The sequence below is a fragment of the Calypte anna genome, chromosome Z (assembly GCF_003957555.1).
Source record: "Calypte anna isolate BGI_N300 chromosome Z, bCalAnn1_v1.p, whole genome shotgun sequence".
In the NCBI taxonomy this organism is placed as follows: Eukaryota; Metazoa; Chordata; class Aves; order Apodiformes; family Trochilidae; genus Calypte; species Calypte anna.
In genome coordinates this window covers 68,081,528-68,106,802 of record NC_044274.1, presented here as the reverse complement: position 1 = coordinate 68,106,802, position 25,275 = coordinate 68,081,528, and the positions used below count along the sequence as shown (strand labels likewise).

At 42.1% G+C, this 25,275-nt stretch overlaps 1 protein-coding gene across 1 annotated transcript in view; it reads right to left on the bottom strand.

The window, feature by feature from the left end:
* The window catches only part of VCAN (versican), a 93,637-nt gene extending 70,808 nt beyond the window's left edge, over positions 1–22,829 (bottom strand). The window contains exons 1-3 of the mRNA XM_030467631.1: positions 22,702–22,829; positions 14,666–14,741; positions 5,838–6,209 (exon numbers count right to left, since the gene is read on the bottom strand). Coding sequence (XP_030323491.1) covers positions 5,838–6,209; positions 14,666–14,735 — 442 coding nt within the window. The 5' untranslated portion in view covers positions 14,736–14,741; positions 22,702–22,829. The remainder of the gene's footprint in view (positions 1–5,837; positions 6,210–14,665; positions 14,742–22,701) is intronic.
* Positions 22,830–25,275: the final 2,446 nt, after the last annotated feature.

Below are 25,275 nucleotides of genomic sequence, written 5' to 3'. Positions count from 1 at the left end.
CTTTGATCTCTTTAAATCCAATCATCTCCAAGGAATATAAGGAAAAACAAAAAAAGCCAACACTTAAATAAGATGTTTGCTCAGTTTTTTCTTTTTTATTATACTTAGTCATATGTTATTTTTTATTGCCCAGTATCAGCACCACACCAAACAAAGATTTCATTAAATATGCACTTATGTTGCAAAATGAAGAGTACCCTTACACTGCACTTCTAGGTTAGGTTTTTAAGAGGTATCTCAAAACTATTTTATGCAAGTGGACTTTATAATAGCTAGAGAGAGGGAATAAAGATGGACATAGAGAGGTACAGCAGCCAAATCCTTTCTGGGATTCAACTCACTAGTGTCTGAAGTTTAGTCTAAATTAGTCATCTAAACAATGACCAGGGATCCTATAGAGCCCAAGGCTCTCTCACCCAAGAGTCTCTCACCCAAGACTTTCAGCAGAGAGGGGATAAGGTAGCAGGAGCTTGCTCATTAAGCATAAGTTAGCTTAGAACAGGCACGTGACCTTAAATTGTCAAAGGGGAAATGAATCCAATCCTGACTAGAGATTTATTTCAGACTCAGCATGCGAGTCAAGGTTGGGGGATTATGTTCATCAAACCATTAGCAGGCGAGTGAACACCTGGGGGTGATTTTCAGAAAGCATTACCCGCTGGTGGGCAACCTCCACCTTGGTCCCAAACTTCTCTACTGTGATACAGTGAAACCCACCAGTGTCCAAAAGGAGCTTCAAGTGGCAATGAAGCAACAGCTGAATGTTAGCTACTGGGAAAGAAAAACTCTCTGAAGTATCTGAAGGCTCCTGACCTGACATTCAGCCAATGGTGGTAAGGAAATGACGAAAAAATTACAATAAACATTAAAATACTGTGAGGCTGAGTATTCCTAAAGTGAGACGGTTTTCCTTGTAGGTATAAAAACATGAAGAAGGGTAAGAAGAAAAGCTCAAAGCACTGTAGAAAAAAGAAGTTATAAGAGATCACAAAGGAAGAAAAGAAAGAAAAAAAAGAAAAATTTCAGTGGGACATGCAGAGAAGGTGCAGAAGACAACATGGGGTAGGAAAAATGGGTATGACTGACTTACTCTATATAATTTTCTTCTTCCAAGAAGTTGAAGCATGTTACATTTTAATGCTGTTAGATCCATTCTAAGCATGAAATATCTCCGTCTGAGAGGTTAGTGTAATCATTAGCAGCAACCAGGATTCAAAGAAAGTATTTCCCAGTTAGTAAGAGGAAAGGAGGTACCTAGTATGATGAAACAGCCTGCAGACCTGCCGGCACTGGAGCTGTCCCTGGACTGAGGACAGCTCTGCAGTTGTGACTAATGAGCTGGGAAGGTATCTGGCTGCTTCAAAGCTTCCTTCATGGGCTAAAATTAAATGTTTCACCCCTCTGCCTTACACTTTCACCAGCTGTAAAATGAAACAGTAACTTATAGGGTACAGTTCAAGCTAACCCCACTGGTCTTAGAAGGGAAATATGCAAAGGACCTGATAACCCATATGAACGGGTGCTCTCTCCTGATTTCAGGATTAAGAAAGGCACATAGCAGAGGATATAATGGGGTTAATAGTAATACCAAAGTAAGTAGATTAAATGACCCAGTATGTCCTCTCCTAGTCTTCCCCAGATCAGGTCCCCCAGGACTGTACACACAAACAAGTCACCATGGTTGGTAACATAATCACTCTTAAAACCCTAGTAAAAAAAGGCAATTCAGATTCATACTTAAGCTGAGTATTTCAAACAGAATTCAAATCAAATTATTTCACCTCTGTTTCAAGCTAATGATGCACACACTGGTAAGCACTGCTCAGCAGATACAGGATCCTGAGCCACAGTGCCTTGATGGTGTCTCTCAGCTGCTACTGAACAGAAAATAAGCAGCTATTGATACTGAAATAGGTTGTGCCTATAATGAAAGCAAATAAAAAGCACAGAATTATGGTAGTTTAAAAGATCCTGCCATTGTTTAGAAGCATTTTACCTGTCAAAAAAGGATGCTGTAGAAAAACACGATGCAGAGAGAAAAAGAATGTGTGTGATTAATCATGTGCGTCTTCCTTGTGAATAAGAACTTGCTTAATTAGCTGTGGTTAAGCAGTGGCTTAACCAGAAGTCCAGCTGTGAACAGTAAAAGTATATAGACATTTTTTTTAAAATGGCAATAAAAAATGGCCTGTGCAGGAGTGAGTGAGAAAAAGCCATAATTTCTGCCCCAGTAAGTCCCCAGGTGACAAGCCTCTAGCAGTAACAGAGTATGCAGGAAAAAGAGGTAGGTTTGCCTTTGGTATCAGCTACTGCTGCTTTCATTGGAACAGGACAATGGGCCGGCCAAATCTTTTGTCTGAAATGGTGCAGACAAAAGTTTGGTTTTGGCCTAATTTACAAGGAGCATAAATTAGGCAGTAGTTGACTACAAAAATCTACTCAGACCTTACATAATTCGTCCTATGGCAAGGTTGGATTTGATGTGGAGCAATTTGAGTTAAAGTGCTGAAATAGATGTGTCAGGGTTGAAGAAGGCAGTTTTGTATTTGCTTCTTGGTAAAGCTAGTATTTATACTATTACTAATAACATAAACCTGGCCTTCTGAACTTTTTAAGTTCATTTGGAATCTAAAAATAGCAAATTAACTCGGTATTTACATTTAAGTTATCAAATTTGTTGTGATAGCTAGAAAGAAAAAAAAATAGATGCAAAATTATACACATCTTCTGTAGACAGCCTTGGTCTTGGGACTCAGGAAAAGAAAATCAGTCATTGAAATTGTTACTGTTTAATTTCAATGACTTATGCTAACCTTGTACAGTTTAACCTGGAAAGAGCTATACACTACAGAGAAAATTACTCTTTCTTAAAGATGCCATTTTTTATTCACAATACATTCCATCACTGGTTAAGTACATTAATTCAATGCATCACGTGTTCAATAGCAGCTTTATATTCCTAACATACCTAAGTGAAAGTCTACATACAGTAATTACAGTGATTTTTATTCTTATTCAAGTTAGCTCTCCCAGTTACCTATTATCTTACTTGCAAAGGTTCATTTGCAAAACAGTACAGCTGTCTAAGCTCACCTGCCTGGCTTCACTGATGCCTGAAAATGCTTTTTGTTTGAAAGTTTAAAATGAGGGAACATCTGTCAAACAAGTGGAAATTCTGAAAGTGTTTAGAACTCCACTGCATTAGTTTAAATACATACAAAGAGACAAGCATAGAAGACCCATAAAGTAACAGCAAAAGGGCAGTTTCACCTTCTTCAGCAGAAATATGCAGGTAAGTTTTTGCCTGCTTCATTTGCCCATTTCTGAGACATCTGCTAAATTAGACTTAACATACATACCAGTATTGGCCCTTAAAAAACAGATGAGCATTGCTTTCTGAAGCATCAGTAACGTTTCTTCCCACACCTAAATTGCTCCACACAGGGAATTTTTGCAGAAACTTCCTATCTTTAATAAAATCACTCTCCTTCACTTTATGGTTAAGTTGTAAGATCAAGAAAGTATTACATGAGCCAGAGTTACCACTTTGGCTTTAATCCACTGAAAAACTAAAGCAACACATGCTGCCTCAGTCGTCCAGGAAAGAGTACTCCATAACTGCACTCTGTGTTTCATTGCAAGAAGCTTGAAATGTGCAAGAATAGCCAGCTACAGCCAGGATGTCTGACCAAAGTTGGACCATGCAGAGCTCTGAAGTTACTCTATTAATGTGGGAAGATGTGCCCACACCATGCTAACCACAGGCAGCCAAGAATGCACAAAAGGGGTGTACGAAGATGATGTCTCTCCCAGGTGTTATAACTTTGGTGTGTAAATTCAAAAAGACAGCATATTGGAAAGCAATTATATTTGGGACTAATAACTTTTGTGGGGGTTTTTTTGTTTGGCTGGTTTTGGGTTTTTCTTTTCTAACATTTAGATATATACACACACACACATAATACTATAATCAATTTTTTAAAGAAAATCTGAAATCACTAAAACACCCATAAAATTTTATTGAAATAGGGCAGCAGATCTGAGCAGCAACATTCATGTCAAATCCCTGTGAGCATGATATGTGGCATTTGCTGACTAAACATAGCAAACAGAAAAGGGAGTGCATACATGGCAATCTGACAATGCTATTTTCCATTTGGGTCAAGATCTGGCTTTTTCCACTCTTAAATTTTGATATTAAAGCAATCATGGAATAAGAAGTGTTGCAGAAAACAAATGAAATGCGTGAAATTTTCTTTCAATAAAAAAAATATCTGATCTCATTGCACTGTTTTGCAGGGACACTAACTACAAAAGATAAAGTATTGCTATAAATCATCAGATATTTTATTGTGGTAAACATTTACTGCTCCTGGGTACAGATGTGTAGTCGAGGGAGTACTTGAAAAGCAATAAGGAATGCCAGGTACACTAGTTACTGAAAAGTAATGTTCAAACCAGGATTTCTTTTGCTTTTGCCATTATGACTAACCAGTTTATGAAGTTATACAGACATTAATGGCTACGCTGATTTATTGTACTCCTAAATTAAGGCCACACCTTCAAAACCTTTCACTGAATCAATGCCAAATGACTGTTCAAGTTGGGTTAAGCATATTTGAAGAACAATACAGTATTAAGCTCACCAAAAAATCGTAGCCAAAGCCATAATTTCCAGCAGCAGATATTAATGTTTGTTTTGCGATTCAGTCACTTGAGTAAATACTGAGCTGTCAGAAAACACCTATGTGCAAAGGAGTGCAAAGTAAAGTCTAAACTAAGGCTCACACAAGCTCATACATCCACACAGCAGTGTTGTTCTAAGCACACAAAATAATTTGGGTCTAGAATTTGCATTCACCTGGCATGCAGCCTGGGCTAATATGTCCTGCTTTTCAGAAGAGTTTGTTAGCTCAGGCTCAGTGCCAGACTGACAGGGTTCTATAGCATCAGGCAGCAGTCTCTGTGCTGCACTTACAGTGCTGTACAAGCAAGCTCCTAGGAGGAAAAATATCTGCAGATCAGATGCTCCTTTTGCCTCTTACACACTTTGGGAAGTCCTGTCTCTTTCTTTACATGTATACTTCTCCCCTCTGCAAAGTTTTGGAGGCTACTCCTCACAGTGATGGCAAGCAAACTCTGTGTCCTGGATCCTCCAAATGAACATCCACCTCACTATTTTTCCTGCAGTTTCTGCCAGATAGGTTTCCTCCTGCCCATCCAACCTTTATTACTGAAACAAAATAAACTTTTAATTTGTGCATGACATTTCTATCCACAGAAAAAGTGGCTCCCAGTTTTGTGGGTATTATGGCTTTGTACATCAAGTGGCAAGATGAACCATGGCTCCAGTAGCAAAGCAGTTGTTTTGTCCTACACAGGAAATTAAAATACTACTTCTTTCTGCCCAGTCTGTCTTCTTATAAGGACATTGACATTTTCTGTACTATATTCAACATTTTTCAAAAAAGGTTGGTTTGATAAAACTTTACAGGTGTCTCCTAAAATTAAAAAACAATTAAAAGAAGGAACTTGCAAATATAATCTTGCAAAGATTATAAACCAAATCAAAGTATCAAACCATTCTGAGACTAAGCAAATAGCATTTGTTCCAGGAATCAAGAGCAGTCTCCTCAAAGGTGTGAGAAATGAGAGCTATGGATTGGCAAAGATTCATGAGAGTACAGAAAAGACAGAAAGAGAACAGGAAGACGGAACAGTAAAGGGTAAATCGCCAAAGACGCTCCATTAAATGCTATCTACTTACACTTTAATTACTGACTTTTACTGTTTTAACTGGAATCAGTATTGATGAAATGAAGTAGATAAATCCTTACCCTCAACAGCCAGAGAAACAATGCCTTGTGTGTCTTCAACTCCATACATCACATCACAGCGATACACCCCTGCGTCGCTTGCACGCAGCTTGGAGAAAGTCAGCGAAGCGTCACCAGTCTCCTCTGAATGGGTTGGAACAGACACTCTGTCCTTGTAGCTTTGACCTATTTTGATGTTTCCATTTTGGGCCACCAGTACTGTGGTTTCTTTTGCATCTTTTCCACTTTTATCCAGCTCAACCTTAGACCATTTTATTCGAAGGTACTCAGCTGCATAGCTGGAGGCTATAGTGGGTGTGGTTGAGAAGGAGCATGGCAGCACTGAAGTTCCAGAAAGGGATCCCTTTACCAGGGTTTTTTTTTCTGCTTTAACTAGAAAAAGGAGAGGGAGGGTGAAGAAAAAGGCAAAGTCACATTAGTGGAACAGCAAAATTGAAAACAGATAAATGTCATTGTTTTTTAACTACTCACAAACATACAAGACCCAAAATCCACGAACCTTACCCGATTTGTAACAGGACAGATTAATATAAGCTAAAAAAGAGTTTGCACCACTAGCGCAGGATAATGGTAGAGCCCAAATGTTTGGCAAATTTAATTCACTGCTCTCTGACTTATTTTCTCCACTTGTTACAATCACCAAGGTTTTGACCTTCTTTGTAAGCTGTTTTGAAATTTTAAGTGACAGATGAACTGTAAGAGCTATGGTTTTATACTCTGTAGGTGTCAGACCACCCTGACTGAATGACAGTGATTTACCTTGCACCTATTGCTGTCCAAAAGCATGCATACAGGGGAGCTACTGATGTTTACACCTTTTGCTGCCTCACAGTAGCTTGTTCATTTGCTCTTAAGAATAAAACATAGCCCATGACTTTTCATACATGGCATCCTCTACTCCATTGGTCTCTCAAGGGTTAACTCAATTTATTGCATACATGCTGAAGCAAAAGCCTTTCCAGTGAGATTCTCAAAAAAAAAAATCATACTTTTAAAATTATTTCCTTGTAGCCTCAAGGACTTTAACACATTGCAGAAATAAAGTATTTAAGGATGTTGAAGCAAAGAAGGAAGAACAGCGCTCAGAAAGTCCCTACTTGGCTCAGACATGATAGGGCCTTTATCATTTTTTGTGACATCTCCAGCTGCAAACACTTTACAGTGAAATGCTTCCATCTGACAATATCCTGAGGGGGAAGTTGACTACTGTTCACCTAACCTGCACACAGCAACTGTCTGAAGAGACAATTTCTGTTAGATTTATTTTTATGGGATGTTACTTCACCATACGTAATGGCTTAATGAAGATTAAAAGCCAATGCACAACAATATCTATCTTAACTCTCTCACTATCCTGCACTCAAACATTTTTGAAAGGTGAAACATGCAAACCACTATTTGAAGTGAACTAGAATTAATAAATTTTATAAATACAACTTCAACCACCAACAGAATGATACATGAAACAGGACAGACCAGAACATGAAAATTATCTAGCTATTTATCTACCATCAAAATCATCTCTCCATAATGAGCAGAAGCTTTTTGAGAGAAAAAATAGGAAGGAAAGAAGAGAAAAAAAAAAAAAAAAAAAAAAAGAAAAAGAAGAAACATTAAAAAAGAAAAGAAATTTTGCTCATTAAGTTGATTATTTGTAATAATGACAGATGACTTTATATAGGACACAGTGTTAATAGTATTATTGTTAATAGTATTATTTTAAAAGGTTATACACAAGAATCATCAGCTTGATGGCCAAGCACGTTAATAATGAAGTACTAATTTAAAAATAACTCCTAAAAATGGGCTGAACAAGGGAAATCCAAATTTTTGAATGGAATTTCTTAGGTCCTTTCCAGTCATGCCTACCTAACTAGAAATTCTCTGGAATACAATGCAGATGGACCCAAGATGGCTGCATCAAAACTGATTAGACCAGAGAGAGTATAACAATAATGGGGTAGTGCTGTGCCAAAACAGCTGCTTGCACCCAGGGCTGAGATGAAAAGTTCACATGGAACAGCACTGTTTGAGCACATTTACCAGAAAGATGCTCTCTGAGGTTCAGAGATGTGGAAAAATTTCCATTCTTCCATTATCTTGTAAACAGAGACCGGTGATGGCACAAGTCACATGTAATAGTCAAACCAACCAACCCCTTCATACACTTTGGGCCTAGAGCTATCAAGAATCTATTTGTAAAATAGAGAGATAGTAACAGGTCCAGTATAAAAACTGAAGACTGGAAGTGTCCAAGGCCAGGTTGACTCAGGCTTTGAGTAACCTGGTGAAGTAGAAGATGTCCCAACCCATACAGGGATGTCCCAACCCCAGGGGAGTTGGAACTTAATGAACTTTAATGGTCTTTAAGGTCCCTCCCAACCCAAACCATTCTATGAGTCTATGAGAATTCATGAGGCTTAAAGACAAGCCTGTTGAAGTTAACAGAAAACTAAGACTAGTTGAGAAGCTTTGATTGTATATATATTACTCTAGGGAATAAAATAATCCAGAGGTGTGGAGGTTTTTTTTATTTCCATCTGGAAATAACAACTCAGCTCTCCAAAAGTCATTTGATAAAAACTAGAAGGGACTGATTCTATCCTGAAGAGATAAAGTGGAAACACCACTGCCTTTTTTATCACCTTTCATTTCTTGAAACTGAGTTACAGTGGGGTAGAGATAAAGAAACAGAATGAATACCGAGTCCTGGCAGTTGTGGTGGAATTACTGCCAAAATGCACAGGTGGGAGATTAGAATCAGTCTTAATATTTAGTATTTATTATGCTCTCTTGTCATCTACATACACTACAGGAAATTCTTAAATGAAAAATTACCTAGTTATAATTATATCCTGACTGACAGATTTTTAATAAACTTTTGAGAACATTGTTTCTGGTTATAAGTGATTAGGAATATCAGCACCAAACCCTGAGGAAATTTGTCTTAAAAGTTTGTGTTATTACGTCAGCAGACTGAAACCCTTGGGAAACAGCACATATCATCGTGATGTTCAACCTAGATTTATCATAAATTGGGTTTCATGGACCACATAGCTCCAACATTCCCATTTCATGGTAGAAAGCACTATAAAACACTATGTAAATTCACTCTGTTTTGGCAAGAGGAGGGGAGAAGCAGCAAGGAGAAGAAAAATTTTCCCTCCTGAAAGAAAATAATATTTGGCACTGAGACAAAAAATTGTGATGTTTCTGGACAGTTCCAAAAATCTCTGGTGGCAGTTCAAGTTAGTTAGTCAAGCAGAATTTACTGGCCAGTTTAGAAAACATCCTTATATTCCAACAATCCATATACCCCTTTTGTTGCTTTAGCATTTTCCCTGTACTTACACTCAATGTTATGTCCCCATTTTCGTCACTATCAATAGTAAGTGATAGACTGTTCCTTAGAACAGACAGGACAGGCAAAAATATGACGAAAATGTTTTGGAACTGCTCAAAAATTGGAACACAAACCAAAAAAAACCAATTATTCTCCAACATTGTTGTAAACTGTATCTTCACCTCACAATGTAGGCCTTAGAATACTTGTAACATCATGTACTCTTAAACATGAGGATGGTTTTGAAATAACTAAGCTCATTGACTATTAATATAAGCATTTTTCCCTGTTGATAACTCATACATATCACTCATACATAATTAATTTATTAGGGAAATACATAGACAATAAATAAATATAAATCAAAATTGACAGGCTGCAAACACATCTTGGCAAAGCTTCCAACAAAGACAATGGGACATTTGTAGAAGATTATGGGACAAAAAAAGCCAGGCCAAGAGCAGCCCCAAGCAACCAGATTATGGGTAGACTCAGTGGCCAGTGTGCTTCAGCAGATGGGTATTTTTGTTGTCTTCCCCTGTTTAAACACTAAATATCTCCAGCACAGAACAAGCAGCAGGAACAGAAAGGAGAATGAAAACTTTCATGAGATGCCATGACTTAAGACAGTCCTGTCAGATTTAAGTTACTGAGCAGAACTTTGCCACTGAGTATGAAGACCAAAACCACATGCTTAAAGAATAAAAGATTCTATTTTTAAAAAAACAAATTTGAGACAAAATAATAATAATCTTATTTTTAAGTTCATCAACAACCTACCTAGATATGTGTTACACTGCTCTGCCTATAAGCAGGAATAGAGTCAATGATATTATGTGTTCTGTTAATCTGACTACTAATGCTGAGCCTTAGAGAAGTCATTCCATTAACCACAAATCTTTTAATTAAGATAATGATAAATTAAAATTAATGCATCACTTATAAACCAATATGAAACTCTGATAGTTGAAGCAACAGAATGAAGCCCAAGAAAACTCTCAATGACTTCTTTACCAGGTTATCTGTGGTCTGAGCAAGCAGAATAAATGAAAATAGTTTAGAGTGATGAAAAAACACCTATTTTCTTATTCTGCAAGAAACTCACAGGAAGCCAAGCAAATGTAAACCTCAGCTGCAGAACACAACATAACTTATGCAGACACCATAGGCAGACACACAGAACATAACAGAGACTCATAGAGTCACAGAAAGTAATGACTTAAACTTATGTTTAAACTTATGTTTAAACTTTTAAAGGGGTAATGGGTGCAAATTGGAGCACAGGAGGTTCAAGTTGAATATTCGAAAAAATTTTTTTACTGTAAGGGTGACAGAGCCCTGGAACAGGCTGCCCAGGGGGGTCGTGGAGTCTCCTTCACTGGAGACATTCAAAACCCGTCTGGACACGTTCCTGCACGATGTACTCTAGGTGGCCCTGCTCTGGCAGGGGGGGTTGGACTAGATGATCTTTCGAGGTCCCTTCTAACCCCTATGATTCTATGATTCTATGATTCTATGATTCTATGATTCTCTATTGGTTCTACACCTTTGAAAGAGCTGCAATCTGTGGGATTTTTCCTATCTTCTGGATTAAAAGGTGTTCATGAAAGCTTGCTCACTCATGGCACAGCAATGAGTTGCTTGAAACAGGTTAAGATAAACTCCAACATTGGTCATAACCCTAAGGTCCACCTTGAAAACCACAATATCCTAACACCAGGTTGCTCAAAACTGATACACTAGCAGCAGGCATAAACCTTGCTTGTGAAGTTCTGTCATTAATCCTTCACATGTTCCAGAGCAAACAGCAAAGGTCTCACCGAGGGGCACTCCCATGACCCCAGGAGCTTACACCATATTTCCTGATGTTTCTTGACACATATCTCCTGAGAATTAAAAGCCTTAAAGAAGCCATGCAAAACCATTCTCAATTTGCCCACATAGCAAAAATGCTTTTGTTGCTGCATAAAATCTAATGGGCACGCCACCTAAACATGCTAGGTATTTATGAATGGGACCATTCACAGAGATGAGAGTGGAAGAGAAAAGATGGAAATAACCATTAGTGGTGAAGGCAGAAAGCTTTGCCTTAGAGATTAAGACTCAGAGATTCGAGGATTTACGCTTTTATAATAGCTGCTGGTTTTGACAAATTTCCCATCTGACTCTCGAAAGAAAAGTTTAAAACTTTCAGAATACTTTTGCCTAAAAGCTTTCCAAAGGAAATATTGCAATGCATCATACTGAAGTCACTATTTAATTAAATTAAACCACACGGAGTCATCCAATCCATTGTGGAAATGGAAGTATGTGAATCTGTTTCACAAAAGATTTCAAGGCTTCAATTTTATATTTGAAAGGTAAAAAAAGCTGAAAGTTAAGATGGCTAACTCTACAAAATGCAGAGATATAGACTACTTTTCTAAACAAAAGAAACAGTTTTTCAGTAATTTTGTTACACTCATCCTCAGAAATATTATTACACAAACTGGTAGACATTGCTACAAAACAGAATGAGGTGAGTTGATCCCACAGACTCTATTGGATCAGTTCATGAAAAGGAAAAAGGTTTTCAACTTTGACTTCTTCACCAGGGCCTTACTTTGAACATGCTTTGTACTACAGCAAACTTACTTTCTCCAGTTTCAAAAATAAAACCCATAGAATTCACAGTATGTTCTAGGAACATAAGGGTTCTTCTGAATTCCTTCTGAAAGATTCAGGGAAATAAGGAACAGATAGAACCTGGTCTATAGTCCTGAGAACCTGTTACCATGATGTTCACACAGAACTTGCTAAAGTACAAAAAATTCTGCTCTGGAGATAATATGAGCCATTAAAAAGGTAATAAAAGGTGGAGTAACTCAGGAGACATCTAGAGGCACCATCCCATGTTCAACCATCCTAAAGATCTACCCCATTCCTCCTCACCTCCAGTGATGCCCTCCCAGTCTCTCAATTCTGCCAGTGCACAAGGCAGGAAGTCTGACTCAGGGGAAAAATAACATGCAAGAAATGCATTGTTATTGTGCATCTTTCAAACAAGCTACCTGCTCAGCTGGCCACATACTTACATAAACACTGCTTCCAGAACAAAGAGAAGCACAAAAACTAGCACTAGGGCATGGAAAAGGAGCAGAATTATCCCATCTAGTGCTAAAATGCAAGTGCAGTTAAGCTGACCATGGAACTAGTCAAGATGAGTAGAGTTTCAAAAGGACATGACAGAAAAGCTAAATTTAAGCTTCTTTTGCCTTATTTTCCTTACATACCTAAATCCCAAGATTGATTTGCAGGTGCAATCTAATCTTTAGACTTCTCCTCATGTCAGTGATACACTGCCCTTTACTCCATCATAAAGCTAATCATGGCTAGCAGCTCTTCCCTTTCCTATATTTTAAAACAGATATTTCAGTCTTAAAGAAAGCTTTATCTTAAAAGATCATAGAGTGGTTTTGTCTGGATGGGACTTTTAAAGACCAGCTCATCCAACCTTCCTCCCATGGACAAGGGAAAACTTCTGCCATATCAGGTTACTGAAAGCCCCATCTAACCTGGCCTTGAACACTTCCAGGAACAGGGCAGCCACAACTTCTCTGGGCAACCTGTGCCAGTGTCTCACCACCCATATAGTAAAAAATGTCTTCCTTATGTCTAATCTAAACCTCCTGTCTTTCAGTTTAAAATTGTTGCCCATTGTCCTGCTCTGTTAAAAATTCTCTCTCCATCTTTCCTATCAGTCTCCCTTAAGTATAAGTACTTAAGTACACAATAAATATGTATATTTATATATATATATATGTATTCATATATATATATATATATAAGTACACAATAAAAATTTCCAAGTTCACCATGAAGAATTACATTGCATTTCTGACAATTGCTTACTTTGCCTCTCGGAATGCTTTGTATGAAAAAATTACTACATGTCTACACTTGGAGACAATTTACTAAGTAAAAAAATGAGGGTAAAAAACACACTCAACATTTAATCACCAAATCAGTCTTAGCTTTCCACTGGTAAGAAAATGGAGGCTCAGTTTTAGTGGTTTTCCCTGTCCCTGAAACTGTGACACTGTTGTTCCTGAGTATAAGTCTAATTGTCCTGGTCTGCTTAATGTTTAATGAAGTATAAAAAAAAAAAAAAAAAAAAAAATCAGCTTTAAGGAGGAAATTATGGCAGGAAATAATACAAGATGGCCCTCTGAACCTGCCTGAGGAAGAAAAAAGCACTTCTTTTTCAGTTGGCTCTGCCAAGCAGAATGGACTTTTCCTTTGTCCTGCAGGACTACCTAAAGACTTCACTAACACAATGTTCAACGTGGGGGAAAAAATATGAGTACCTTTGATTTTGCAAAAGGCTAAACTCACTTTGAAGAGTTCCCAGAAAGAAAAGATGGGAAAGGAAAAAAATCCAAAATCAAGAAAAATCTTGCTCCAAGGCTTAGGAAAGCCTATCCAAATTTTGTGAGTCTGCAGCAGCTATGGGGTCCTTCTCCTTATGAAAACCTTACTTCAAATTTTCAAATGACCATGGCAACCACACATAAAAACATACTTTATTGCTAGCATGTAACCACCAAGTAGTAAGGGCTCCTCCTTTCCACGCAAACCAAACACCTGCAGGTGCCCTAACGCCCTTGCTGCAGTCCACAGAAGTCAAGGGACATGCCACCAAGTTATCCCATAGCCACAGCAGCTAGACTGCCCACTCCAGAGGCATGACCCTAAAAGAAACTGGAGCTACTGCTTTCCCCTGTATCACACTTACACGTGGCACCTTTCACCCTGAGTACAGAGAGAGAACGTGTAAACTGTGATCTACAGAAAAAAAAAAGGACGTTGTGGGCATTGGGATATGGCATTGGCATATGACAAACTATTATTCTTGTAGTCCCAAAAACTCCTCCATTTTCTTCACTACTTCTGCAGCACTTCCCAGGAACCTGCTCCTGTTTCCTGTGCTACCTACACTGCTCGTTGCCACCTCCATGACACCAGGCTGAAGCTCCCATGGAAGATGTCTGTCATCCACTAAAACCAGATCCTTCCCCCATCAGCTTTGTCCTCACCTGCTGCAAGGAACTCCTTGGGGGATGATGGAAAATGAAGGTGTAAGACACACCTGCCAAACAGGTCCAACATTTCAGAAACAGGGGTGAAAGGATAAAATGTTATTGAGTAGTTGGAGAAGACAATGTATTTTGCTTTACAAAATGTAAACCTATAGCACTTTCTTTATTCTTACTTAAATTTGTCAAAAATACCCACCCACCTAGATGTTGCTATATAAATCAGTAAAGCAGTGAGGGAAAAAAAAGGAAACAAAGTTAGTAACACAGACCAGCAAAGGAAGTGGCAGAAGCAAGATCAGAAAGGGAATTTCTTGAGCGTGGGGTGTTTTCCAAGTCCTGGGAAACACCCTGCCAACTGGACCACTAAAATAAATTTTAATAAATGGTTCTGTGTATAACAGACTTACCTTTAGGTACCATATATGTTATAACTAATGTAGAGTACATCCATAAGATAATTCTTATACTTAACAACATCTTGACCTAAAAATAAAGAACAGAGGAGTAAGTGGTTAGTATTGCACTGTGTCCTTATCAAATATTGTAACTCATCAATATTTGTCACTGATAGTAAAAACAGTCAATACTTTAAAAAGATATTCAGCAGGACACTGAATATTTCTTAATATATACCATTTTATTCACTGTTTTAAATTTATTTCCATACAGTGGTAGCAATATACAAGCATAAACAGAGTGCTGACCATTCAAATACAAACCCTGTAGTTTTATCTCCAAGACAATAACTACCCTGTCATTTAGCAACAGCTAACATCCCACTTCATGTCAGGAGGGGCTCCCATGACAAAATTCTCATTAATTTTGATGATGAGTCACTGTCCACACTATAATCCTTCCCACTTGCAATCAGCTTTCCAGATGAGATCCTGCTTTCAAGATTTCTCCATTTAATATTTTATGGTAGAAATTTGTTATAATGACAATGTGTCCCTGTAGGATACAGATTCATAATGAGTTTCAGGTTACTGAGACCAGGATTTTCTTCTCACTTCTTTACAGGCTCCACCCTCTAACAGCTAAAAATTCTCCACTTATATTGTATGTACAATTTTACATCCTCATAATAGTAAATCTTCGTTGTTATTCCAGTTCTTAGTTACACACATTGAGTCAGTAAATATCTCAAAAATGTCAAAAGTAAGCTAAAAAAAGCATTAGTACAAACTAACTCCTATAAAGGGTTTAAAAACAGTCCCTCTTCCACAGTTACAGAAATGTACTATCAAGCCAATGTGAGAAATAACTTTCAGCGTTTGTAAAACTGCTGTTGAAAAACTTTATCACAAAATCTCAAGTTTCTCGATACTGCTGTCAAAATATGCTACTTGAGTTCTTTCCTTGGGCAAGTCACCTCAACTTTTTCCTGTCCAAAACAGGTTACAGTTGAGCTGCTTTAAGGAACAATGAAGCAGAGATTTAGTAGGTACAGACATGTTATAACTATGGTACTTGTATTGCACATACAATTTATATACATTTTAGCATTTTTACATTAGCATTTAAGTTCTTTTGTACTTACATATAATGTGTCAGGATTTAAAACATTAACTAATAAATTCAAAAACCTCTGCAAGCTACACTGAACATGACAGTGAGGCACACAGAGAAACATCTTCAGAAAACCACTGGTGACGTGTTCAGTCTCAAGAAAGTTTTCTCCACGGCTTAACAGCTGCAGCCCAAACTTCTCATGAGTCCGTGTGAATTGGCATCTATCCTGTAACGGCTGAACAGTTCAGAAAAGATGCAAAACATCTCAAACCAAGCCTTTCCAATGAGGCAACCTCTAACATAACAGCATCATGTTAAAAATTCTCACCCAAAAGGGCTGAAAACCCAAAGGCTTTTCATTCCCTATACGTGGATGGCCAGAGCAGGCTGGTTGCACTGGGAAACATGCTGCAACCTATTCCCAGGGTGTGGAGGAAAGAATACAGCTGCTTTCTGTAGAGGAGACTGCATGCTGCCAAAGACACCCCTTCTCTGCTTCAGCCGTTCAGTAGAGCTCAGTGTATAATGTGATATCACTGATTTTACAATATTAACTTCATGGAATTTGCACTTTTTATGACTGAGTCCCAAACAAGAAGCAGGACTTCACTGACTTCATCCAGCTAGAGGCTTATCTGACATAAAGCTTTTTCTGAGGACTCTAACACATACCCCAAACATCACCCATCTAGTTTTCTATCTCACTACACTTACACAGGTCGAGCTGTACATGGAAAAAACAAAAATTACTATTAAATAACTCATTTAAAAAATTTTACTGTGCTTCAGTAGAGACTATGCATGGACCAGTAAGCATCCCTGCCCTCCCTGTAGAAGGCTGCTAGGAGTGAGGAGGCTGCACAAGACAAGAGCTCCAGATGTAGAAGTCCTTCTCATGCAATGGACCAGCTCTGAAATCAGACAGTCATGTGTTTGCTCAGATAAACACTTAAATGATCCACATTACAACACACTATAAAAAAATGAGAGGCCACACTGAGATTACAGATGATCACAGATTAGAAGGCCCTTCAAACAAGCCCTGTATTCTGAAGCTGCTGGAAGCCTCAAAGCACCAGAATCACTGCACGTTATTTCCTTCAGTAACACAAGCACTGTTGAAGAGCTCCACCACAGAGGTGGTGGATGCTAGACCCTGCCTGAAAGACAGTGCAAAATCCCTGGCCCCTGTAAAAGAAGAGTGGTTCCAGGACTTCTTTTGAGCTGTGCTGTCCACATGTGTTTCCCATGCATCACATGCTGGCTACATCAACAAAAATCTAGAACAAATTGTTTACAAGTTTAGCTTTCCATGTTTAGCCACACACGTTATCTCCCTCCTCCCCCAGAAGGCAACCTTGAATTTTGGGACCAGAAACAAGGGAATCAAAGAAATCTTCCAAGAAAGAGAAGGATTCTCTTTTTCCTATAAGGCAGCCATGCTGCACCTACACAGGGCTGGTTGGATGCTGCAACCTCCACTGCACCAACCCTGGCCAGCAGTATCTGTGCACTTACCACATGCCAATGGGAAGGCCACTGCCCTCACAAGCTCACTGCTATACTGCCTTGATAAGAAGTGGTGTGACCACTTCCACATTTGGTAAGATGATAAGCATTCTCCTACACTCAGAGACTGCCAAGAGGTCTGAATGAGAGTTTCTGCCCTACCCTACAAGTCCAGAGTACAGTGAGGACCCATCTTTCCATTCCTCTCCACTTTGCACACAAGCACAGGTCCCCCAATATCACGTTGACAAATGCATTACAGATGCAATCTGAGGAATCTGGTTGAAAATAACTTCGTATCTTCAGCTTCCAGTCACTAAAGACCATAGATACAGTATCAATTAAGTATGAAAATTTAAGAAGGACAATCATGTCAAGGCAATTTTTTAAGACATCCTGTGATTGCTGAACTCATCCACTGGTACAGGAGGGAGCATTCATTCATTACTGTGATGGCTGTGTAGCCTTTTATTGAGTAGTGCTACACCAAGAACTTGGATAGCTCAGAGAAACTTCACTATTTGACCGGGGAGCTTAACATGAGACACCTGCCAAAAATCCCCACCCAGCTCTCAGAAAATCATCTCTCTACATTTTCTTTTTCCAAATCTCCTCTACCCTGAGGTGCTTACTCAAGCAATTAAAAAAAAAAAATCGAGGAAAGGGTTCAATTTTCAGCCATTAGGCTCATGAGCATGATTCCCATGCAACATTCCACACATGAGGGTTTTCACAACACGTGAAGGTTTTCATACTCGGGTCCTTGGTGGGCTCCCATAAACACTCCTGAGTTACTGAGTGTTGTTCCACAACAGCTGCCAGAATTAAAACTGCAATTACCCCTGCCACCCTTTCCAAATGACTCCTTGCAGACCATAATCAAGCTTTGCTTACCCAGGGCAATGTAGCTTAGGAGAAAGCAGAGTCTATGCCAGCAATCCTCCTTGGAAGTCATACTCAAAGCAGAGGCTGCAGCTTAAATCTAGCACAGCAATTCCCCTTTAGTCCTGCCCATGCTTCCAGGTCACCCCTAGCAGATGAGACTGCTCTTGTCTCTTCCCCTTTTGCTGGCAGAGGTAGACAGCACTCCCTTGCAGCTTCCTGAGCAATATCCCTGTTCTAAAACTGGTTTGTATTCCCCATTCCTCAGTTCTACAATTTACAAAGGGTTCTACTGGCTGGCTGCCATACTGCACCTAAGTCCACTCTAAAAAACCAAAATCCTCTAACCATACCTTTTTCCACAAGATTTTTCTTCCTCTTCTCCCTTCCCCCTTGGTGTTACTATACCTAGAGTAAGGGAAAGTCATAATACTATGCACACAGTCAGAAAATCCTGCCAACTCAAAACTGCATGACTTGAGTAAGTGTTTAATTTCCACCTTCTGTTAAAAAAGTATCTCATTTAATGTGACCAAACTTGGGTTGCCTGCTGGCTCATTTCCAACTGGACTGATTCATTTTATTAGGAGGTACAGCAGGCAGACCAAGCTACAGTAGTAATTTGCACTCCATTTTTAAACTGGATGCAACCCTAACCACAGCATCTTTTAACTGAAAGATGCCAAGTCCTTGACAAACTTCACATCTTTTATAACTAACAGCAGAAGTTCTCTCAGTGGGGAGATCAGGGCTCCTATTTTTGCAGGCACCTTTCCTTACCACAGAAAAAATTCTTAGGAGCAGTAAATTCTGATCAGATTCCAACTAATGTTTAGCTTACAGTGTAAGCTTGATCTCACACTAATGCTATTTTAATTTAACCAGATGGGAGAACATCATGTCTCTCTGTTTTAAACTCCAAGTTAAGAAAGATAATGAATTGTCTTGCTGTGGAACAGACTAAAATCTACTATCCAAAAACTATTCCAATTTTCTCTGATGGTGGGACTATTACAAATTAGCTACTTTCATAGAGATAACAGTGTCATTAAAGACCTCGGGTCACACTGAGACTCATTCAGCACATGCTCTACAGATGGATAGTGAAAAGTGGACGTGTTCCTTACACACACAAGAAGCAGCCTTTCTCCATTGAACCTCCTTGCTGACATAGTGAAAGTCATGTTCACATAAAAATCTTCAAGGGAAAAAGGAGAGGGGGCAGAAAACCCTAACAGAACTTGGCACTTCGTAAGTCAGCTGAGGTTGCTGCTCCTACTAATAGGTAAAACAATAATTACACAGCTTCCAGTGAAAATCCAGCAACCTGGAAACCACCAGTCCCAGACATAGCACACCTCTTGCTACCTTCTGATCTTTGCCTGAAACTTCACAGCTGCTATCCCCTCCCAAATGCACACAATCCTTAATTGCATCAACCTCACTGTAAGTGCTGCCTAATTAACTTCCCCCGTTTCACTCTCTGCCGTGTGATTAATTATCCCACTGTGCTGCCACACAGTGGACTCTGCCCGCATCTGACCCACCCATGGCATCCACTTAGCCCTTTATTTCTTGCAAAGTTTCTCCTCAGGCCCACAAGAAGGTCCAAGAGGTACCGGCATCATCCTTTCCTCACCAGCTCCATCTCCAGCAGCCGCAGGGGAAAGCATTCCCGACACTGGAGCCTTGACAGGAGAGCAGCCCTGATTCCCAGCCTCAAGCACAGGCAGGGGTGCAGACGGGAAAAGTGACCAGAGCACAGCGTGTTCTGGCTCTCCTTGCTTTGGCAGCTGCTGCCTGAGGACATCCCTCCCAGGCCTGTGCTAATTTATGCCAGAAGTGTCTCTGGGCTTTCAAGCGGCCTCGCAAAGGCAGAAATGGAAAATAATCAGAGGCAGCATGTGGAGTGGTGTCCCAGAACATGCAGCCCTCTTCTCCTTCCAGCTTCATCTAGCCTCTTTTCTAGGGTAGCTGTGGACCTCTTCTTCCTCACCTCACCCCCACATCCACACTAGGGGCACGGTGAAGGAGCAGGAGCAGCAATGGGAAAGAGAGGAGAAGATGCAGCAGCTTAAGGCACCCAGGGTCCACTCGGCATTGTCATGGCAGGGGCTCAGCACACAAACCAGTAAGACGCAAGGACAGGGTCTTAAGCTCTGCCAGGGGAGGTTTAGGGGTTAAATATTAGAAATAAATTATTTACAAAGAGGGTGATCAGGCATTGGAATGGGCTGACCAGGGAGGTGGTGGATTCTCCATCCCTGGAGGTTTTTAAGAAGACTGATGTGGCACCGAGTGCCACGGTCTGGTAACCACAGTGGTAGTGGGTCAGGAGTTGGACTTGATGATCTCAGAGGTGCTTTCCAACCCGGATGATGATTCTATGACCAGCACTTTGGCTGGACCTCAGCCTCACCATCAGAAGGCTGCGGGACCTCTTATCCCTGGCCGTGTCACAACGGGACCGGGACCAGCACCGCCGGTCCCGCCTAAGCCCCGAGTTCTCGGAGGGGAGGCGGGAAACCCGCCGGTCCCGCCCCGCTGTCAAACACACCCCGCCGGGCAGCTATCGGCCCCGCGTCAGTCACGAGGAGCACAAGGAACAACCCGAAACGTCGCGGCGACAATTTACATATACATGTGTGTGTATATATATATATATATAACCTATACAACTTTTTATTATGACGATTATTATTTCTTGCTCCCCCTCCTCTCGAAGGTGAGGGACACCGGAGCCCTCTGGCGGGAAACGAGCGGCGACAGAAACGACGAAGCCACCCATTGCCACCAGGGAGCGCTGTGGTGCCACCGCCGTGCCTGGGCCGGTCCCGTTCCTAGAGAGCGACCGGACCGCCCTGCCCGGCTCGGTCCGGACTGGTCCCCCGTTCTCCGCCAGCCTTTCTCTCCTCCGCCCGCCCGGAGAAGCTCCTCGAGGGGCCCAGGACCACTCTGAGCAGCGTCCTCACAACCGAACCCCAGGAGAACCTCTCCCCCAGCCCGGCAGCGCTTCCCAGGGGCGGCAAGGTCCGACCCAGCCAGCGTTCATCGCCGCCACAGCCCGGGCTCCCCGACGGGCTCTGAGTCCCTCTCCCTCCGCCAAGTCTTGCTCACTCCTTTTGGGAAGGAAACTTTCCCTTTCCCTCAGCTTTTTTGTGAAAAAAATTAATTAATTAGTTAATTAATTTTTTAAAAATCCACAAAACGCACCCCAAACCCACTCGACATCTCCAATCTTCCGATCTGCGAGAGGCTTCAGCAACACGTTTCCACACTCATTCCTTTTGACAAAAAGAAAAGAAAAGCCACCGGGGCTTAATCCCGAAAGCCGGTGTCCCGACCGAGAGGGGGGTGGTCGGGAAGGACGTGACAAGGGGGACAATGAGGGCTGGCCCTCGCCCCCTCCCCGTGGCCCCTTTGTGTGGGGACGGTGCCCGGGGGCTGCCTGCGGGGTCCCATCCCCTGCTCTGGGAACCCCGATCCTTTGCCGATGCCCCCCTACCACCACACACACACACAACACGCTTTTTCCCGCCGTCGAAACTCCCTTAAATTTCCTCCCACGATGCTCTCACTTTTTCTTTGCAAAACAAAGACGAAATCCGGAGGAGCGGAGGGGGAAGGCAGCGCCCGTGCCCCAAGAAGCTGTCCGTGAGTCTAACAGCGGGCGTTTTGCTCCGCTGCCCTTGTGATCCTCCTCCTTCACCCCACCGCCCCCCTTCCAGCAACGAAAATGTGGCTCAGAGGACGTCTGCTCTCAGTCTCCCCTGGAGAGATGCTGTCTGAGCACCTCAGCCCCCCTCTGCCCTCTGAGCAGCTTTCCAGGAACATCGGGGGGGGGGAATAATAAAAAAAATTAATAAAAAAATTTTAAAATTAAAAAAAAAAAGAGGCGTTCAGGGGAGACCTCTAGAGCAGAGGCGGGCTGAGCACACGCTTTTCCCAGTGCAAGAAAACCTGATGGCCGGAGGAAAGGTCATTCTTGTCGCTCCTGCCACACGGGCGCTTTGTGTATTTAACACCCCTAGGAAATAGCTTCTTCCTCCCTCCTGAGCCCCCTTGCACCCCTACACCAAGGTGCAGCTCTACCTTCCCGGCCATTCAAACAACCAGTACCATAGACTTCTGTCAAGGTTGCCACCCCAAAATCTTCTATTTCCTAGTTTTCTTTGTTCTCCTCTTTTCACCAGAGAATTTTTGTGAGTCCCCGAGCATCCCTTCTCTTCTCCCCCCCGCGTGTCGTTGAACTTACCCCAGGTCGTTTAAATTCACCAATCATTGCTATGCTCTCCCGCTTAAGGTTTGCGGTTCAACTCTTTGTCCTTACAGGTACCAGCAGTAAAACAATCGTTTTATATCTTATACTAGGTGTTTGCTGGTAATCAGGACGGGGGAAAAGAGAAAGAAAAAAAAAAAAAGAAAGAAAGAAAAAAGAAAAAGCCACACATGCCCCCCACCCAAAAAAAAAAAAAAAAAAAAAAAAAAAAAAAAAAAAAAAAGACAAAAAATCAACCCGCATTAGAAGAGTTATAGTTACCTTAAAAGGTAGCGTATTGAAGAGATTGCAAAAAAATCACAGCGTGGTGGCTAGGCTAGTCCAGAGTTCCCAGTGGCCGCATGAAAGAGTAAATCCCCTCGTTAGTGCTGGAAGGAGACGATGGTTCCGGGGTCTCCCCTTCTCCCAGAACTCGGTCTCCCCTCCCTCCCCGCCGGCGAGCACCTGACTCCGAGCTGCGGAGCCTGGACCGAGTTGTGGTCAAAGGGAGCTCGCCTGCAAGTTCAAATGCGATCCTTAGCCACCCATCATTATTATATCGTTGTACCGTCAGCGCTGCAGAGGAGGGGCGCTGGCTCGTGGAGAGGAGGGTTCACAAGCTCTGCAAGAGCCTCCTTGCAATTTGCAAAGCTCCCGCAGCTGCTGAGCGCAGGAGAGCCCCCAGCGCCTGCCTCCACCGAGCCCCCAACCCCCCCTCCCGCAGCCCCCCTGGGGACCCCTCGCCTCTCCCGACCCCTCCTCCGAGACCACGGCCCGGGAGAGGCCCCGAGAGTACCGGGGAGCCGCAGCCGATCCCTCTGCTAGCCCAGCATCGGCCCTCCGGAGTGGGCCAGGCGGGTGCGAAAAGCGCATTGTTCCCCAATTAAACAATTAACCAGGAAGAGAATGGAGAGACCTCCTCCACTCTGCCTCCTGAAGCCGGTTGAGATGGGGAAAGTGACTGGGACCGAAATCTCTTTTTCCCTTTTGCCTCCCCAGTCTCAGCGGAGGTTGCAGCGAAAGAATATATTGGTGCTTGTTCCAAACTTCCCCTGCCGGTGCCAATTCACAGGCAGCCTCGCATCTACAGCCTCCCGAGCCAAGCTTCTCCACCCTAGTTTTACGCATCTCCAGCAACTTTTTCTTTCTTTCTTTTTTTTTTTTTTCGTCTTTTCAAAACTAAACTGCATTACTGTCCAAACCTCTCACAGATTAAGTCATAAACAGAACTCTAAACCACCCTTTTACAAAGGACTTTCACCAGTCTGCTGTGCTCTTCAGGCAGCTCGTTTCCCAAAATGTACCTATTTTGGTTTGGGCAGACACCTAAAGCAGGCTTCAGCAAACACAAAATGCTGGCAAGAGCAGTGCCTCTGGTGTGCTCATTCTTAGAGGAGCCTGTGCCACAATCCCCCACACACCTCCCCCCCCTTACCCCCCCCCAGGAAGGTACAAAGCTGCAGCAAGAAAAGCCTGGATAAATGGGTGTGTCTGCACCGTTTTGGGCACGTTTTTGGCAGCCCCAGGTTCAACCGCTAGGAAGAGGCAGAGGGAGTTTTCCTTTAGTGCCTCTCGCTGTTACTGTTCCAGCTGCTCCGTCCCCAGAGTTATGCTGACAGCGGGTTTGAGACGAGCCCAAAACGCTCGTTTCCAAAGACAGCCCTTGGTGCCAAGTTGGAAGCGTGGAGGTGGAAGAGATGGCAGCCAAGCAGGGGCAAACAGAGCCCTGGTGGCTTAAGTCATATCAGGTTTGCATGAACTGTGGCCTGAGCGTGAATGGAGCTGGACTGCTGGGTGAAATCCTTATCTTTGCAGAGCTTGTTGGTCTTTCCACCTTAAATTAGGTGAATCTGCAAATGTTTACTTGCTAGCAGGGGCGCTGAGTAGCGGCTGATACCCTTTTCCAAGGTGAATGTAGAGTGTGCAGCAGTCTCCCTGCTCCCCCAGCACCAGTCTTTGGCAATGCCCTGCCTCAAAAGACTGGACCTGCTCCAGGCTGGGCTTAGGGTTTCTCAATCCCTAAACCTCATGAAGTGGGACAGTGACAGCAGTGCAGCTCTGTGCTTTCAAGCAGGAACTATAAAGGTTTGCAGGCATATTTTTGAGGCTTTTTGATGCAAATTTGCACAAAGGCTTCGCAGTTCATATTAAGTCATGGGAAGAGGGTCGTCAGTTAACCCCCACTCTTTGCTTGGCTGGCCTTCCCTGCCCCACCATGTGTAGATGGCAAGCCCTGTCTGCAGAGGTTGTGCTCATTTCCCCTGCACAATGTTGTGATGAAAGGAGAAAGCAAACATTTAATTTCTTCAGCACTGGTTCAGACAAGCCTCTTCATCCTTCCCATTGTGTGAGATGCACCCTTAGGGCACTGTTCTCTCCCATCTGGCTGCAGAGGAAACGAGGACTTGCATAAAGGTGGGAATCTCAGGACAAACACCCTCCTTTGCATCAGTCGCAGTGGCCCATTCCTTTTTCTGAATTAAGTGGTGGGGTAGACTCCTGCCAACACCCCAGGCTTCAGGAAAGGAGAGTAGGACGTATCCATCAGATTACCTCCTTTTATCCAGACTGCTCTCCAGGACAAACGGGGAACTCACAAATGATAAAGCTTCGTGATCAAATTGAAGGTAGCTCATTTGTCCCCTCTAGCCTCCACCTTTACAGCTTCACCTGTTCTTACTCCATGCCCTGCATTGACTTCAGGCAGGAGGGGTGATCTTTAACAATGCAGAAGCCACTTTGCTTCTCCATCACCTCTTGACTCCAAGTCACTGGAGACAGAACTATTCTGTCAACAGAAGGTAAGAGGAGTCAGTGACTCTGCTGTCCCTGCCGCGTGGAGATCTCTGCTCTCCT